The 16,259-nt window shown below is 37.1% G+C and overlaps 1 protein-coding gene across 4 annotated transcripts in view; it reads right to left on the reverse strand.

Annotated features, from left to right (window-relative positions):
* KIF2A (kinesin family member 2A) overlaps positions 1-16,259 on the reverse strand; it is an 84,795-nt gene that overhangs the window by 25,020 nt on the left and 43,516 nt on the right. For 2 of the 4 annotated variants that reach the window (XM_050793738.1, XM_050793736.1), the window contains exons 2-9: positions 15,403-15,497; positions 14,474-14,593; positions 12,256-12,310; positions 9,685-9,750; positions 8,958-9,058; positions 6,739-6,834; positions 3,912-3,966; positions 3,358-3,520 (exon numbers count right to left, since the gene is read on the reverse strand). In XM_050793738.1, the coding sequence (XP_050649695.1) occupies positions 3,358-3,520; positions 3,912-3,966; positions 6,739-6,834; positions 8,958-9,058; positions 9,685-9,750; positions 12,256-12,310; positions 14,474-14,593; positions 15,403-15,497 (751 nt within the window). Of the gene's footprint in view, positions 1-3,357; positions 3,521-3,911; positions 3,967-6,738; positions 6,835-8,957; positions 9,059-9,627; positions 9,751-12,255; positions 12,311-14,473; positions 14,594-15,402; positions 15,498-16,259 lie in introns of all 4 variants that reach the window. The other 2 variants (XM_050793737.1, XM_050793735.1) reach the window with 1 other exon arrangement.

The following is a 16,259-nucleotide window of genomic DNA, read 5'->3' on the forward strand; positions in this document are numbered from 1 at the left end:
CTAAAATTACTTAAAGCTACTTAAAGCATAATTTCAAGCAATATTTCCATAATAAACAATGGTCACAATAAGGCATATACAATAAAAACAAAAAGTATTATAATTTCAACAAAAACAGAATAAACAAGAGTGGTAATCTCAATTTTAAAAAGTTAACAGAGGAAAAAAACTGCAAAAATATTATCTTTAGACCATCTAAATAAATAGAAAAATGATGACTACCTTGAATTTAGACAAGTAATTTATACTTAAGGAAAAAGAATATAAATTGTGCTTATAGGACATTGAATTCTATTAATAAGTTGACAGCCTCAATTTTGGAAAATGATACCTAAATATTATGGTTTGAATTATATTTCTTTTTTTCTTTTTTTGAAGTCTCAGTCTTGTCCCCCAGGCTGGAGTGCAAATGGCGCAATCTCAGCTCACTGGAACCTCCGCCTCCCGAGTTCAAGCAATTCTCCTGCCTCAGTCTCTGAGTAGCTGGGATTACAGGCACCTGCCACCACGCCCAGCTAATTTTTGTATTTTTAGTAGAGATGGGGTTTCACCATGTTGGCCAGGCTGGTCTCAAACTCCTGACCTCAGGCGATCCACCTGCCTTGGCCTCCCAAAGTGCTGGGATTACAGGCGTGAGCCACCATGCCTGGCCTTGAATTATATTTCAAACGTATTGGTATAACCCACTGCTAGAGTTAAAATTAAAAGGTGGGAAGGTATAAGAAGTACTTTTTTCCTGAACAGTAAACTAAAAAGTTATGATGGAGGCCAGACGTAGTGGCTCATGCCTCTAATCCCAACACTTTGGGAGGCTGAGGTGGGTGGATCACTTGAAGTCAAGAGTTTGAGACTGGCCTGACCAATATGGTAAAACCCTGTCCCTACTAAAAATACAAAATCAGCCGAGCATGGTGGCACACATCTGTAATCCCAGCTACTCATGAGGCTGAGGCAGGAGAATGGCTTGAACCGGGGAGGCGGAGCTTGCAATGAGCCGAGATCGCGCCACTGCACTCCAGCCTGGGCAACAAGAGCGAAACTCCGTCTCAAAAAGAAAAAAAAAAAAAAGATGGAAAACAGATCTACAAGTAGAACATTTTATATAACTGCTGTCTTTGTTTTGTAAAAGGCAAAACTGAAGAAAGTACAGAACAAAAAGAGCAGGAAAAAGTTCTGATCAAAAAGAACTAGGGATGAGCCTGCTAAGTAGTTAGATCAACCCCGCCCTTCCAAACCTCCCCACAAAAAAAACATGTAACTCCTCAATCCGTAATAGTTAAGTATAAGAGATAGAGGAGAAGGATAAATATTGATAAAGTTAAGAAACATAAATACAGGGTAAAAACAAAATCATAAAAACTAAATCATACACCCAGAAACATGCCTGTATTTGTAATAATTTTTTAAAAACTATTATAAAAGTCAAACTTATATTTTATGAGGCAGGAGTAGAAAGAAGGAATGAAAAGGAAGAGTGGACTCTTCAGAAAGCTAAAAAAAATTCTACAATTAACAATTATGATTCCCCTTTAAATACATTCTCCACAAATATTTCTATGTAGTATTCATATGTTCTTTAATTTGATCCTTTTTTTTTTTTAACAACTGACTACCCAGTACACTTGGTGAAGACAAAAGGAGTTGGTCTCAAAACTATTTCCTTTGTAACACCTTCAATTCTTAGTCTCATTAACTCTAATTTTCTCCTTTCTAGGGATTTTTATGAAAAAGGGCAACCAGGTATAGCATTCAAGCAGTTACAAAGACAGTTATATTCCTAGATAAACCAAAATAACAATACTGCTAAAACTGATGTTGTAATTATTAGAAATGTTTGCAAACTTATGTATGAAAATCTAAATCTGGCATAAAAATTTGAGATACCAATGTATAATACAGGTAAATTTGAATTATTTATAAGTTGAATACAGAAAACATATAAGAATCTCATGTACTAAAACTATCTCCAAGCTTAAAGATGACAATTTTTTTTTTTTTTTTTTTTGGAGACGGAGTCTCGCTCTGTCGCCCAGGCTGGAGTGCAGTGGCGCGATCTCGGCTCACTGCAAGCTCCGCCTCCCGGGTTCACGCCATTCTCCTGCCTCAGCCTCCCGAGTAGCTGGGACTACAGGCGCCCACAACCGCGCCCGGCTAATTTTTTGTACTTTTAGTAGAGACGGGGTTTCACCGTGGTCTCGATCTCCTGACCTTGTGATCCGCCCGCCTCGGCCTCCCAAAGTGCTGGGATTACAGGCGTGAGCCACCGCGCCCGGCCGACAAATTTAAATGCAAGTACGGAACTTTTTCGCCTTAAGTGACGATACATAATAAACACAGATTTAGATAAATTAATAATTTACTGATAACAGGTATTTTGGCCAGGCATAACAGTGGCTCACGCCTGTAATCCCAGCACTTTGGGAGGCGAAGGCGGGCAGATCACTTGAGCTCAGAAGTCTGAGGTTAGCCTGGGCAACATATGAAACCTCAACTCCACAAAAAGTACAAAAATTAGCTGGGTGTGGTGGTGCATGCCTGTGGTCCCAGCTACTTAGGAGGCTGAGATGGGAAGATCACCTGAGCCTGGGAGGTCAAGGCTGCAGTGAGCTGTGATCGTGCCACTGCGCTCCAGTCTGGGCAACAGAGCAAGACCATGCCTCAAACAAACATTTCAAGTTTCTTTATTAGTACAGAGATTAAAAGGTAAAAATTAAAAGTTCTCCTCATCATATCCTATTACTAGAGGTTATGTTAACATTTTCCAGAAATTTCTTATCCATATACACGGTTTGTTTGATACTTATATATGTATATATATGTGTAATAAGCTATTTAGCAAGTAGCAATGGAAACTGTGATTTCAGGGAGCATTACAGAGAACAAGTGTTAATATTCATTACAGCATTTATTACATTTTCTTTGTTTAAACTCAGAATAAAACAGCATATTGCACCTCTTAAGAAATATCCCGGCCGGGCACGGTGGCTCACGCCTGTAATCCCTGCACTTTGGGAGGCCGAGGCGGGCGGATCACGAGGTCAGGAGATCGAGACCATCCTGGCTAACACGGTGAAACCCCGTCTCTACTAAAATACAAAAAATTAGCCGGGCGCGGTGGCGGGCGCCTGTAGTCCCAGCTACTCGGGAGGCTGAGGCAGGAGAATGGCGCGAACCTGGGAGGCGGAGCTTGCAGTGAGCCGAGATGGTGCCACTGCACTCCAGCCTGGGCGACAGAGTGAAGACTCCGCCTCAAAAAAAAAAAAAAAAAAGAAATATCCCACAATTAATGTAAATTTCAAGGTGTTGATGACCACATGGCGTAAGAACAAAATTCTGATTTAAAATGAATTTACCTACCTGTAAACCATTTCATTAGGAGCTGAGTCATCAAAGGCATAATCAAAACGAAATGTTTGGTTTTCTAGGTATCTTGTTAAATCTACTTTTTGTTTTGGTTCATGTACCATCACAACATCTTTACTCGGAATTGTGATTACATCAAGATCTTTCATTTGTGTTTCTAAAAGAATAAATGAAAATCAATGCCCAATAATTTTCACAGCATTTGAGTTCATATACAAAAATTATTTTAAGTAGTAAGAATTAAGATACATGTAGGAAGTTCTGTACATATAAAGATAATATCCCATAAATATGCAACTCACTAAGACAAAATATTTCAACAGCAAAGTAAAAACAAAATCAAGATTTCTGTGAAGCAAGACTCAAAATGGCAATGATTCAGAGCAATAACAAACTGACAAGTTTAGCCATAGAAATCTGCATAATGGTTACATACAAATCAAAGGAAATGATTTACATTTTTCCAAACCAATTTGATTTGCTATTATAAAAATACATTACAAATAAGATAAAATCAATCTTTTATTAGAGCTCATTAAGTGCCATACCTTTTTTATTGAGTGGTCGTTTTCTTACACACACACATATCCTATGTTCATCAATCTAGAAATAAAAAGTATTTTATTTCAGTGATTATCACTGTCATGTAAAACACTGAACGTCAATTATGTAGTATTTCCTCCAGGGGTTTTAGAAATGTATACATAGCATAAATGATAGGTAAGCTTAAAAAATAAATTAGCTTTGCACAAATTTTAATGGTTGCCAGATATAATTACTTCTAGAATTCTGAGTGTAATGGAAACTTGTTTATTTTGTTATTTGGAAAACCATCACCTTAGGAAACAATTTTGTAGAGGGTACTACTGTTGTTAGTAGCATTAAGTTCACATTAAGAAACTATGAGGAGGCCATGTGGTGGCTCATTCCTATAATCCCAGCACTTTGGGAGGCTGAGGTGGGCAGATCACCTGAGGTCAGGAGTTTGAGACCAGCCTGGCCAACACGGAGAAATCCCGTCTCTACTAAAAATACAAAAATTAGCCGGGAGTGGTGGTGCATGCCTGTAGTCCCAGCTACTCGGGAGGCTGAGGTGGGAGAATCACTTGAACCTGGGAGGCGGAGGTTGCAGTGGGCCGAGATTATGCCGCTGCCCACCAGCCTGGGCGACAGTGAGACTCCATCTCAGGACCAAAAAAAAAAAAGCTGTGATGCCAGGCGCAGTGGGTAATCCCAGCACTTTGGGAGGCCGAGGCAGGTGAGGTCAGGAGTTCAAGACCAGCCTGGCCAACATGGTAAAACTCTGTCTCTACTAAAAATACAAAAACTAGCTGGGCATGGTGGTGCACGCCTGTAATTCCAGCTACTCGGGTGGCTGAGGCATGAGGCATGAGGGATGAGGCATGAGGTATGAGAACTGCCTGAACTCGGGAAGTGGAGAGATTGCAGTGAGCCAAGATCCTGCCATTATACTCCAGCCTGGGCAACAGAGAAGACTCTGTCTCCAAAAAAAAAAAAAAAAAAAAAAAAAAAGCTGTATTATCCACTTCAAGATGTGCTATACACAACAAAAGTAAACATTTCTATTCTACTAAGTGACATATAGGTTGATCACAGGGAAAGTTGCTAGCAAAGATAATTACTGGCAAGAAACAGGATTCTCAGATGATTACTGAGCCAAATCATTTGAACTATTTTATAAATATGCCAGTTCTTATGCCTAAGTATTTTTTTATAAAATTTTTGTTCCCAATACATGCCTCATTTTAATAATAATTAACATAAATCAAGGATTGGTACACTGTGGCCTGTGGGCCTAATTTAGCTACTACCTACTTCTTCTGCAAAGTTTTACTGACACACATTGATTGAAACAAATGTCATACCCATCATTTATGTATTGTGTATGGTTGCTTTTACAATACAATGGCAGAGTTCAGTAATTGTGACAAAGACCATATAGTTCCAAAGCCAAAGACCCTTGCAGAAAACGTTTGCCAATTCCTGTCCTAAAGGGTGAGCTCCCGTGTAGTAAGTGAAATACATGAAGGAATAGCAAGGCCTAAAATATGTGGGATACAAGTACTATCAACAATTCTATATAATACATCTATCTAACACAAATGTCTTTTTTGTAACTAACACATTCTGTATATGCTATGTCAGATAGATTATTTTTTATAAGTACCAATTAGTTATAAAAGCATTCCTGGCTGGGAGCTGTGGCTCACGCCTGTAATCCCAGCACTTTGGGAGGCGAAGGCGGGTGGATCATCTGAGGTCAGGAGTTTGAGACCAGCCTGACCAAAATGGTGAAACCCCGTTTTTACTAAAAATACAAAAATTAGCTGGGTGTGGTGGCAGATGCCTGTAGTCCCAGCTACTCGGGAGGGTGAGACAGGAGAATCGCTTGAACCGGCAGGCGGAGATCACACCATTGCACACCATTGCACTCCAGCCTGGGCAACAGAGCAAGACTCCGTCTCAAAAAAAAAAAAAAAAAAAAAAGCATTCCCTGTCCAATGAATTCTCATTCATCAACAGCAAGGGAGTGGAGTAATAAGAGCAGAGGATTTTTTCCAGTTCTAGATTTCTGGTCCACTGCAGCCCTCAACAACCATCACTTATCGTTAAAAGCCAGAGTAACATTTAAAACTAACAAATTACCAACAGTAAATTAGAAATGATGGTGGGATCTATAGCCCAAGACAAAGATAAACTTGGAACTGAGATCAAAGTATAATTCATAGCCAGAAAGGAAAGTGAGTCTTTTTTTTTTTTTTTTTTTTTTTTTTTTTTTTGAGGCAGAGTTTCGCTCTGTCTCCCAGGCTGGAGTGCAGTGGCCGGATCTCAGCTCACTGCAAGCTCCGCCTCCCGGGTTTACGCCATTCTCCTGCCTCAGCCTCCCGAGTAGCTGGGACTACAGGCGCCCGCCACCTCGCCCGGCTAGTTTTTTTTGTATTTTTTAGTAGAGACGGGGTTTCACCATGTTAGCCAGGATGGTCTCGATCTCCTGACCTCGTGATCCGCCCGTCTCGGCCTCCCAAAGTGCTGGGATTACAGGCTTGAGCCACCGCGCCCGGCCCGGAAAGTGAGTCTTCTGCTATCACTCCTTAAGTGTTGCTCTGCCCTTCCAAAGACAGGGAGGTTTTGCTTTGAGAAGGACATCGCTATAGGCAGCATATCTCATATACTAAATTATGGAAAACGAGCATTAATGTGGATAATCACTTTTCTTAAAATATGGTGAATGAGCACCCATAAGGAAAGGAAAAACTACATAGCTGAATACAGTATGAATTTAGCAAGTGTCAAATACATGTTTTTATTTGAAGCATAAAAAGTTCCAGAATAATGGTTTGCAAAGAATCTTACAGGATCTGCTGTTGTTAATGGTCTATAATCCAAACTTCCTCTAAAGTCTCTGATCATACACATAATTTCATAATTTGGGTTCGTAGCATCAACGTCCTATTAGAAGACAGAGAGAATTCACCATTATAAATATAATAATGTATTTTTTGCATTTATATTTGGCTTGAAAATTAAATTGTGCCATTTGTCATAACCAAGCCTAAACTCCAACTGATGATATGATATAGTTTCACAGTTGTGGTTTCATAATCAGCTCTGAACCACTTTCATATTACAAACACAGTTCTCTTAGTCTGTATGCATTCTGTTAACTCCAAATTAAAGACTCTTCATTGAAGTTACCATTTACCTATTTCAAAAATCCACCTGTTATACATATACCTTAATTATTCTATAAAATGGAGCAACAGAGAAATAATGCTCATGTTAACCACTGGCAAATAACTCTAGAAAAGCTGAAATTCTAGGAAAATTCATTTAAGCAGATTTATCTTCTTATTTAATCCAGTGTTTCAGCAAAGTATAAATACAGATTCATTTGTCTTCATTTTGTATATTTGCTGACCCTCTGAAAAATACTAAGTAATAACAAAACTGCCCCCAAATCGACAGAACATAGAACTAAAGGAATCAGAAGCCAAGATCATTTTTTAAAAATCTTTAAAATTCAGATTTTTGAATGCCAACTACAATTTATTTGGCTTCAAAACAGAAAATTCAGATTAAAATACAAATAGCAATAGTCAACAGCCTCTCCTAGCCTTAAACAATAAATTATTAATCATTCTAAGAAGTCACATTTTTTATACATCATATTAAGATTTTTTTTTGAATGCAACTAAATTACAAACTGTTACTGAAACTTACTTTAAATTAACCTTCTTCTAGGAAATAATACCACCTATGTCAACTGAGAAGCAGACTGTGAAGTGAGAATTAAGAGATCACAGAGAGATGTGTAAGTATTATGAAGTACCCACAGGAAACACCAGGTGGCATCTATGCTAAGTATTAGTAGATAATCTGTTTTATTATTTATTTCAAAACCCAATTGGTCATTCTCAGGTCACTTTCAGATAAAAGCTGATCCATTCAGGTTGGATATAATACTAGGTCCACAATTCTACAACACAACATCTGAACTGGTAGTTTCACATGATTAAGGGCATTTGAACATACTAGTAAATAAATAATCCTGATGTTTTATTAGAGAAGAGTAGTTCTGAGAATGTAATAGATGCCATACAAGCACAATGGTGGAGTTATATGTATAATAACAAAATGTCTAACATGTAAAGACCTGTAGAAGGGCAAAAGACCAGTTCTCTGTGCAATTTTCCCACTGCTATTAAGCAGTCTTGCTACCATCTGAAGGGACCTCGAGGGGGACATAATAGAGATAGATCCACTCTTCATATGTGGCATAAATCAAAACACAAGGAATTTCCCCTGTTTCACTAAGACATGTGAACTTATTAACCATACAAAAACAGTAATAAAATTTATAGTTTAATCATGCACTTTAACTAGATATTTTTCCCAATGTATTTTTAGGTCTTTTTAAAATAAAAATTCTGGCCGGGCGCGGTGGCTCACGCCTGTAATCCCAGCACTTTGGGAGGCCGAGACGGGCGGATCACGAGGTCAGGAGATCGAGACCATCCTGGCTAACACGGTGAAACCCCGTCTCTACTAAAAAATACAAAAAACTAGCCGGGCGAGGTGGCGGGCGCCTGTAGTCCCAGCTACTCGGGAGGCTGAGGCAGGAGAATGGCATGAACCTGGGAGGCGGAGCTTGCAGTGAGCTGAGATCCGGCCACTGCACCCCAGCCTGGGCAACAGAGCGAGACTCCGTCTCAAAAATAAAATAAAATAAAATAAAATAAAATAAAATAAAATAAAATAAAATAAAATGAAATAAAATAAAAATTCTTAAATGTAATGCTATACACATTAGAATTCTGTAACACAATGGCTTTTTCTTAACGGAACAAATTTTAGCGTTAACACATACCCATAAAACATGAAAAGAACAATACAGTAAAAACGTGTTATGGTAACTTATTTTCACATGAGTTTATATTATTCCTCAATATCAATTTAAGGAATTCTTAAAATTCTCCAAAAAAATGCCTTATTTTTGTCACATCAATTACCTTCACTGATACAATCTAATCGCTGGTTAGTATATAAACAAAATATATGTTTATGTTACGAACCTGGGCTCTTTTTTCTCTAAGTTCTTGCTGTTGCAATCTCCTTTTTTCTCGTTTTTCTTGCAGTTTTTCTACTTCTTTCACACAATTAGATTTTCTACGTGCTGAAAAGACAACATGAGCTGTAGAAGTATAGTTTTCTTTTTTAGAGTACTAATATTATATTTTTTTATGTATAACTTCACCACACACACACAAAAGGTACACAGTGACAAAGCATGCCTATAACAACTATGTGAGCTTTACTTAATGAACTGCTTTACCAAAACTAAAATAGGACAATGTACAGATGAGAGTCCAGAAAAATGACTCAAACATATTGATACATGTCATCTCTTGGTTTAGAAACATACATTTTTGAATTCAAAGAATCAAGGAGCACAAGACTTTCTTCTGTAACATCTGACAAATTATCATCTGACCAGAATTTTAAACTCAAACTGAAACATTGCTATAATTTCACAAAAAAATTTTTGCTCCAAAATATACTTTAAAAAACCCAATTAACAGACTAAACTAATAAAAAGAAGTTAAATTTTCCACAGTGGTAAAATGAAATCTGCAATCAAGCTTGTATTTAGACTGTTTACTCTTTGAGGATTTAAAAAGGATGACCAAGAGAGAATACATGTATGCCTAAAATGACTAAATCCTTGATACATAATTTACATACAAGGGGGTCCAAATTCCTTTTTTGCAGCTTGAACTGGAGATATATCTGAAACACTACCATTCTGTTGTGCAGAGGAAGACTGTTCAGGAAATTGACTGGGCCGTGCACGTGCTGAACCAACCACTGTAAGAAAAAAAAAATTTAATTCAGGATAGAAAATTAGTAAAAATAACCTTAGTAAAAGGAAGAGATATCCCCAAAAACCTGATCCTTAAAAGTTACATTAGTAAGTTGCCAAGTTTTCTATTTATATATGTAAAATATAATATAGTTTATAATTCTGTTCAATAAACTGACATAAGCTAAGAGGCTTTCAAAGTAATATGTGCAGACCTAGCTTTCACCAATGTAATTTTAGCTACAAAATTCAATCTAAATAATTTACATAAAAACCAAAGCCAAGCTTGATTTTTAATAATCCTTTAAAATATATATGTGAAGAAAACAAAATATACATATATATGTATATATAAACCGCTCCATGTCTTAAAACTTTAAACTGCAAAGAAATCCTCCTAAAATATGTGTGCAAAATATAAATTTTTTTTTGAGATGGAGTCTCGCTCTGTCACCCTCGTTGGAGTGCAGTGGTGCAATCTCGGTTCACTGCAACCTCCACCTCCCGGGTTCAAGTGATTCTCCTGCCTCAGCCTCCCGAGTAGCTGGAACTACAGGCGCACGCCACTAGGCCCGGTTCATTTTTGTAATTTTAGTAGAGACGGGGATTCACCATATTCGTCAGGCTGGCCTCAAACTCTTGACCTCAGGTGATCTACCCACGTCGGCCTCCCAATGTGATGGGATTAAAGGCGTGAACCACCACTCCCAGCAAAATATAAATTTTACATGTATTCTCATTTTTTAAAATTTACACTAATCAAATATATACAGAGAGTAAAAACTTAGAATCCTTCAACCCTCCCTATATTCCAAATCCCACTCTTTGCTCCTCAAATATGCAAATCTTCAGCAGAGAATTTCTCAATGTGGATACTATACAAGTAGAAAAAAGAATATAAAATTAAATATAAATATCAAATTTTACAAGAAATATAAATTTACATAAGACTCAAAAGATAGTGTTTAAATGAAGGACTGTCCCTCTACTTTCAGCCTCTCATTTTAATACTTCTGTCCATCCTGGTCTACCATCCACACACACAGAGAAAGAATACTGCCAGAAAAGACAATTCTGAACCACTAAACAGCAGAAAATAAATTCACTATGCTTTTCATGTCCTGGCTGAAAATATATGGGAGACTTCAGTTAACCACACAATTTTTATGTGTGTTCAACTTTTCTTCAGCTAGTGAAATCAGCCAACTAATTGACTCTTTCCCCATTCCTTTCTTTCTCATGATATTCTTCTCGAATTTGCAAAATTATTTAGTAAATAAGATGAATTAAAAATTGCATTTCATAGTTTCATATTCATCCCATCCATTTTATTTTTATTTATTTATTTATTTATTTATCTATCTATCTATTTATTTATTTATTTATTGAGACAGGGTCTCACTCTACTGCCCAGGCTGGAGTGCAGTGATACAATCTTGGCTCATTGCAACCTCCACCTCCTGGGTTCAAGTGATCCTCCTGCCTCAGCCTCCTGAGTAGCTGAGATTACAGGTATATGCCACCACACTTGGCTAGTTTTTGTATTTTATTATAGACGGAGTTTCACCATGTTGGCCAGGCTGGTCTTGAGCTCCTGACCTCAGGTTATCCACCTGCCTCGGCCTCTCAAAGTGTTGGGATTTCAGGGAGGAGCCACCGTGCCCAGCCATCATCCCATACATTTTAAAAATCATTTTTCTTTTTTTGGAGATGGAATCTCGCTCTGTTGCCCAGGCTGGAGTGCAGTTGTGTGATCTCGGCTTACTGCAACCTCTGCCACTCGGGTTCAAGCAATTCTCCTGTCTCAGCCTCACGAGTAGCTAGGATTACAGGCACTGCCACCACGCTTGGCTAATTTTTTGTATTTTCAGTAGAGACGGGGTTTCACCATGTTGGCCCAGGGGGATCTCGAACTACTGACCTCAGGTGATCCACCCGCTTCAGCCTCCCAAAGTGTAGGAATTACAGGCCTGAGCCATCACACCCGGACAAAATCATTTTTTAGTATTATTGGTATATTGTATTAGGAAATCAAGGAGACACCAGGCTGGGCATGGTGGCTCACGCCTGTAATTCCAACACTTTGGGAAGCCAAGTCAGGAGGATCACTTCAGCCCAGGAGTTCAAGACCAGCCTAGGCAACATGGAAAGGCTATCTCTACAAAAAAATCAAAAAAATTAGTTGGGCATGGTGGCACACGCTTGTGGTCCCAGCTACATGTGAGGCTGAGGTAAGAGGATCATTTGACCCTGGGAGGTCAAGGCTATAGTGAGCTGTGTTCATGCCACTATACTCCAGACTGGGTGAGAGAGCAAGACCCTGCTCAAAAAACAAAACAAAACAAACAAACACCCCCCTGCCAAAAAAAAAAAAAAAAACCCTCTTAAAATTAACCAGGTAAAATTTACATAAATACCAACATCAAGGGTAATGTTTACTTTTGATTTACGTCGTCAGGAACATACTAAGAAGCCAAAAGCCAAAATTAAGAGATAAAATTTTACTTTACCTCTATTATCTCTTGGAGGAGGGTCATTCTTAATGGAAGCCACAGTCCGTCGATTCTATGAAAGGAAAAAATGCTCATTATATTTTCCTCATATGTATCATGATCTGAGTTGCTTTCAATTAAACAAAAGTAGGCAGATATGTAAGAATATAAAACAAAATGAAGAAAAACTATAATCTTAATGAATTACTATTAATGCTATCAATATTCAAGTTCCTTTATATATTTTCCCCTACCCTCCAGAAATATTCAGGAATTAATATGAGCCAGGCACTGATCTAAGGACTTTCTTCACAACAACCTATGAGGTCATTACTACTGCTAGTCCCATTTCATCGATGGGGAAACTGAAACAAAGAAAGGTTAAGTAGCTTCACAATAATATGTGTTTTAATCATCATACTATGCAGCTAAAACCATGTAATAAATGTCATTTCTGAATAAGAGGGGGTAATTCATAAAATATTAGTTCTAGACAGCTTAGAACCCCTTGTTAAACTGAAATATCAGAATACTATAAAATGTACATTGTAAGTTATCCTAAAAAGGTTTCATAAGAGTTTCTAAGACTTGGACACTGTACAGATTAAGGCAGCAAACTTTTGGTCCTCTAATTTATTCATGAAGGCTTCCTTTTATTCACCTCAAAAAAGATATCAAATAACGTAGTTGTTTTAACCTTGGCTACACATTCAAATCAGATGAGTACTATTAAAAGGACACTGATGCCAGTGCCTCCCTTTAGGTAAAATAAAACTGAATCTCTGGGAGTGGGGCCCATAAATCAGTATTTTAAAAAATATTGATTTATTTTAATACTTTAAAAATACTTTTTAATACTTATAAAAATAAATATTTATTTTTTTACCCCCTCTTATTCAGAAATGACATTTATTACATGGTTTTAGCTGCATAGTATGATGATTAAAACACATATTATTGTGAAGCTACTTAACCGCTCTTTGTTTCAGTTTTCTCATCAATGAAACAGGAATAGCAGTAGTAATGACCTCATAGGTCGTTGTGAAGAAAGTCCTTAGATCAGTGCCTGGCTCATATTAATTCCTGAATATTTTTGGAGGATAGAGGAAAATATATAAAGGAACTTGAATATTGATAGCATTAATAGTAAATATTTATTTTTAAAATATACTGATTTATTCTATTCCAGGTAATTCTAATGTACAGTAAAGGTTGTTAATGATATACCAGGAAGAATAAACTATAAAGATCCTCCAGTGAAGATCCTTTATTTTGAAGATGAATATAAAAAACAACCCATTTGTAAGTGGTAGCAAATAACCTCTAAGTGGTGACTCTCAATATGATTAAACTCATGAGTTGAAAATATGCCTTATGTTCATCTGCATAGTTTACAAAACAAGGTTTTGTTGCTTCTATCATACTATATTTAGATGCTTATCTATGTCCTCCCTGAAAGATATCAAGTTCCTACAGGCTGAAAGCCATATCATCATTCATCTTTGTATTTTGTCCAGCATAGTATTTGGCACAGTGTAAAAAAACAAAAAAACAAAACCACAAATGCTTGTTGAAATGAATACAAAGAACTGCAGATTCAACAACTTTGCAATACTACCTGTTTTAAAAAGAGTTGTATTTTGAAACAAAAATTTAATACTGAAAGATCTTAAGAGAAAGGAAGGAGAATTATCTTTAAAAGCCGTAAGAATAATGTGCTTTTAATTTTTATAAAGATAAAACTGCCAGGGAGGATTTAGCACAGTTTTAAGGTATATCATGACAGACAATATAGAAGTGAACTACAGTATCATTTCCCATCTTTCTCTAAGAAACAAATAGCAGAATTGTAATTTCAAAAGACTATCAGAGTTGGTAGTTATTATTCCTAAAAAATAGCTATTATGCCTTTGTCAAAGTCATATGTATTCATTTAACAAACACCAAGCAAATGGTTTTGATGTATATCTCCTGAGAAACTTTAGTCTCAGGAAAAATCCTAATTAGGTGAGAAATTTCTAAGACCTTATCCAGTGATTGTCATAATTGTGAATTAGACAACCTTAATCCTTGAAAATATGTATGTATGTACATGAATATGGATGGCAGAAAAAGCAAATTAATCAATTCTTAAACTCTTCAAAGCCTACCAATTTCAAACTAGAATACATACACATCTACACCCCCCCACCACCCCCACTCCCAGTGTCCTGCACTCTGAATTTTCATCACTAACCTTTACAATTTTGTTTACTTTGGTTGAAGATGCTGGAGGTGGAGGTGTTTCTGGACTGGGTTCAATTTCTTCATCAGGAACAAGGTCAGGGTTAAGTGAAAAGATGCTCTCCAGGTCAATCTGTTCACAACACACACACATAGTCTTTTGACAATATATTCTGACAATTAACCTTTTATTTTTCAAATAAATTGACACAGTAAATAACTCTTAAATTACTATAGCCTAATGAATACAGTACCTCAGCTGCGTGCAGTGGCTCATGCCTGTAATCTTAGCACTTTGGGAGGTCAAGGTGGGCAGATCACTTGAGCCTAGGGGTCTGAGACCAGCCTGGGCAACATGGGTGAAACCCCATCTCTACAAAAAATACAAAAATTAGCCAGGTGTGGTGGTATACACCTGTAGTCCCAGCTACTCTGGAGACAGGTTGGAGGGTCACTTGAGCCCAGGAGGTCAAGGCTGCAGTAAGCTGTGATCATGCCACTGCACTCCAGCCTGGGTGACAAAGTGAGACCCTGTCTCAAAAACAAACAAACAAAAAAGAATACAATCCCTTAGCCTTACAAATGATTTAGAATTATAATCCCCAAATTTAAAGAATTTCTCTCAAAATATCATTTTCAAATTCATTGACTCTATGAATTGCTAACAACACAGCGACCAATAGAACCACATAATTAAATATTATAGCACATTTTCAAACTGTGTGAGCTAGACTTAAAGAATAGTATATTTTTATCAAATAATTAAGATTGATATGTGCAATCACATAAGAGATACAGGAGGAATCTACCTTTAAGTGAAAATTTTTAATCATTTCAAAGTTTTAAAGGAATAATAAAAATATATGCATTATGTACTTTCTGGTTTTACATTCAGAATCTTGATTGCAGGACTAGGAATAAAATTTAACCCAGTGATCTTACCTCTTTGCCTTTTGTATCTCCATTTTCTATCCATTCAACAGTTACACTTTCATTATCTTCATTTAAAGATGTTACCATTGCTTGATGTATTCGGCCTACGTGGAAATAAAGTATACACCTTTAAAATGCCACAAATTATGGCATTCCTAAACACTGTGAAATAAAATTTTATAACTTGGAAATTAAAAAAAAAAAAAAATGACACTACTTTTCTTTATGAGAGATTTCCACAGACCCTCAGGCGCAGGGAATAAACTTTGTCCATGGGGCTGTAAATCAATTTGCTACTTGTCAAGTCCAATAAATGAGTAAATTAGATAAGACCTAAAGTTTATTTTCAGCATATATGATAAATGGTCACACAGTGACATACAATGCCTGAAATCTTAAACTGTTAAACAGTTCTAAACATTAGAAAGTTTCCTTACTATGAGCCAAAAATGATTCTATACAACAAAGAACAAAAATTTACAAAGCAAAAAAAAATTTTTTTCCTGAGACAGTCTCGCTCTGTTACCCAAGCTATAGTGCAGATGCAATCTTGGCTCACTGCAACCTCCGCCTCCTGGATTCAAGTGATTCTTGTGCCTCAGCCTCCCAAGTAGCTGAGATTACAGCCATACGCCACCATGCTCAGCTAATTTTTGTATCTTTAGTAGAGACAGGGTTTCACCATATCGCACAGGCTGGTATCGAAATCCTGGCCTCAAGTGATCCACCCACCTCGGGCTCCCAAAGGGATGGGATTACAGGCATGAGCTACTGCGCCTGGCTCAGAAAGCAGTTTTAAGTATTATACTGACATAAAATACTTTTTACTTAAAAACCATTTTACCATGTACAATGCAAATTGATAA

The sequence above is a fragment of the Macaca thibetana genome, chromosome 6 (genome assembly GCF_024542745.1).
Source record: "Macaca thibetana thibetana isolate TM-01 chromosome 6, ASM2454274v1, whole genome shotgun sequence".
NCBI lineage: Eukaryota > Metazoa > Chordata > Mammalia > Primates > Cercopithecidae > Macaca > Macaca thibetana.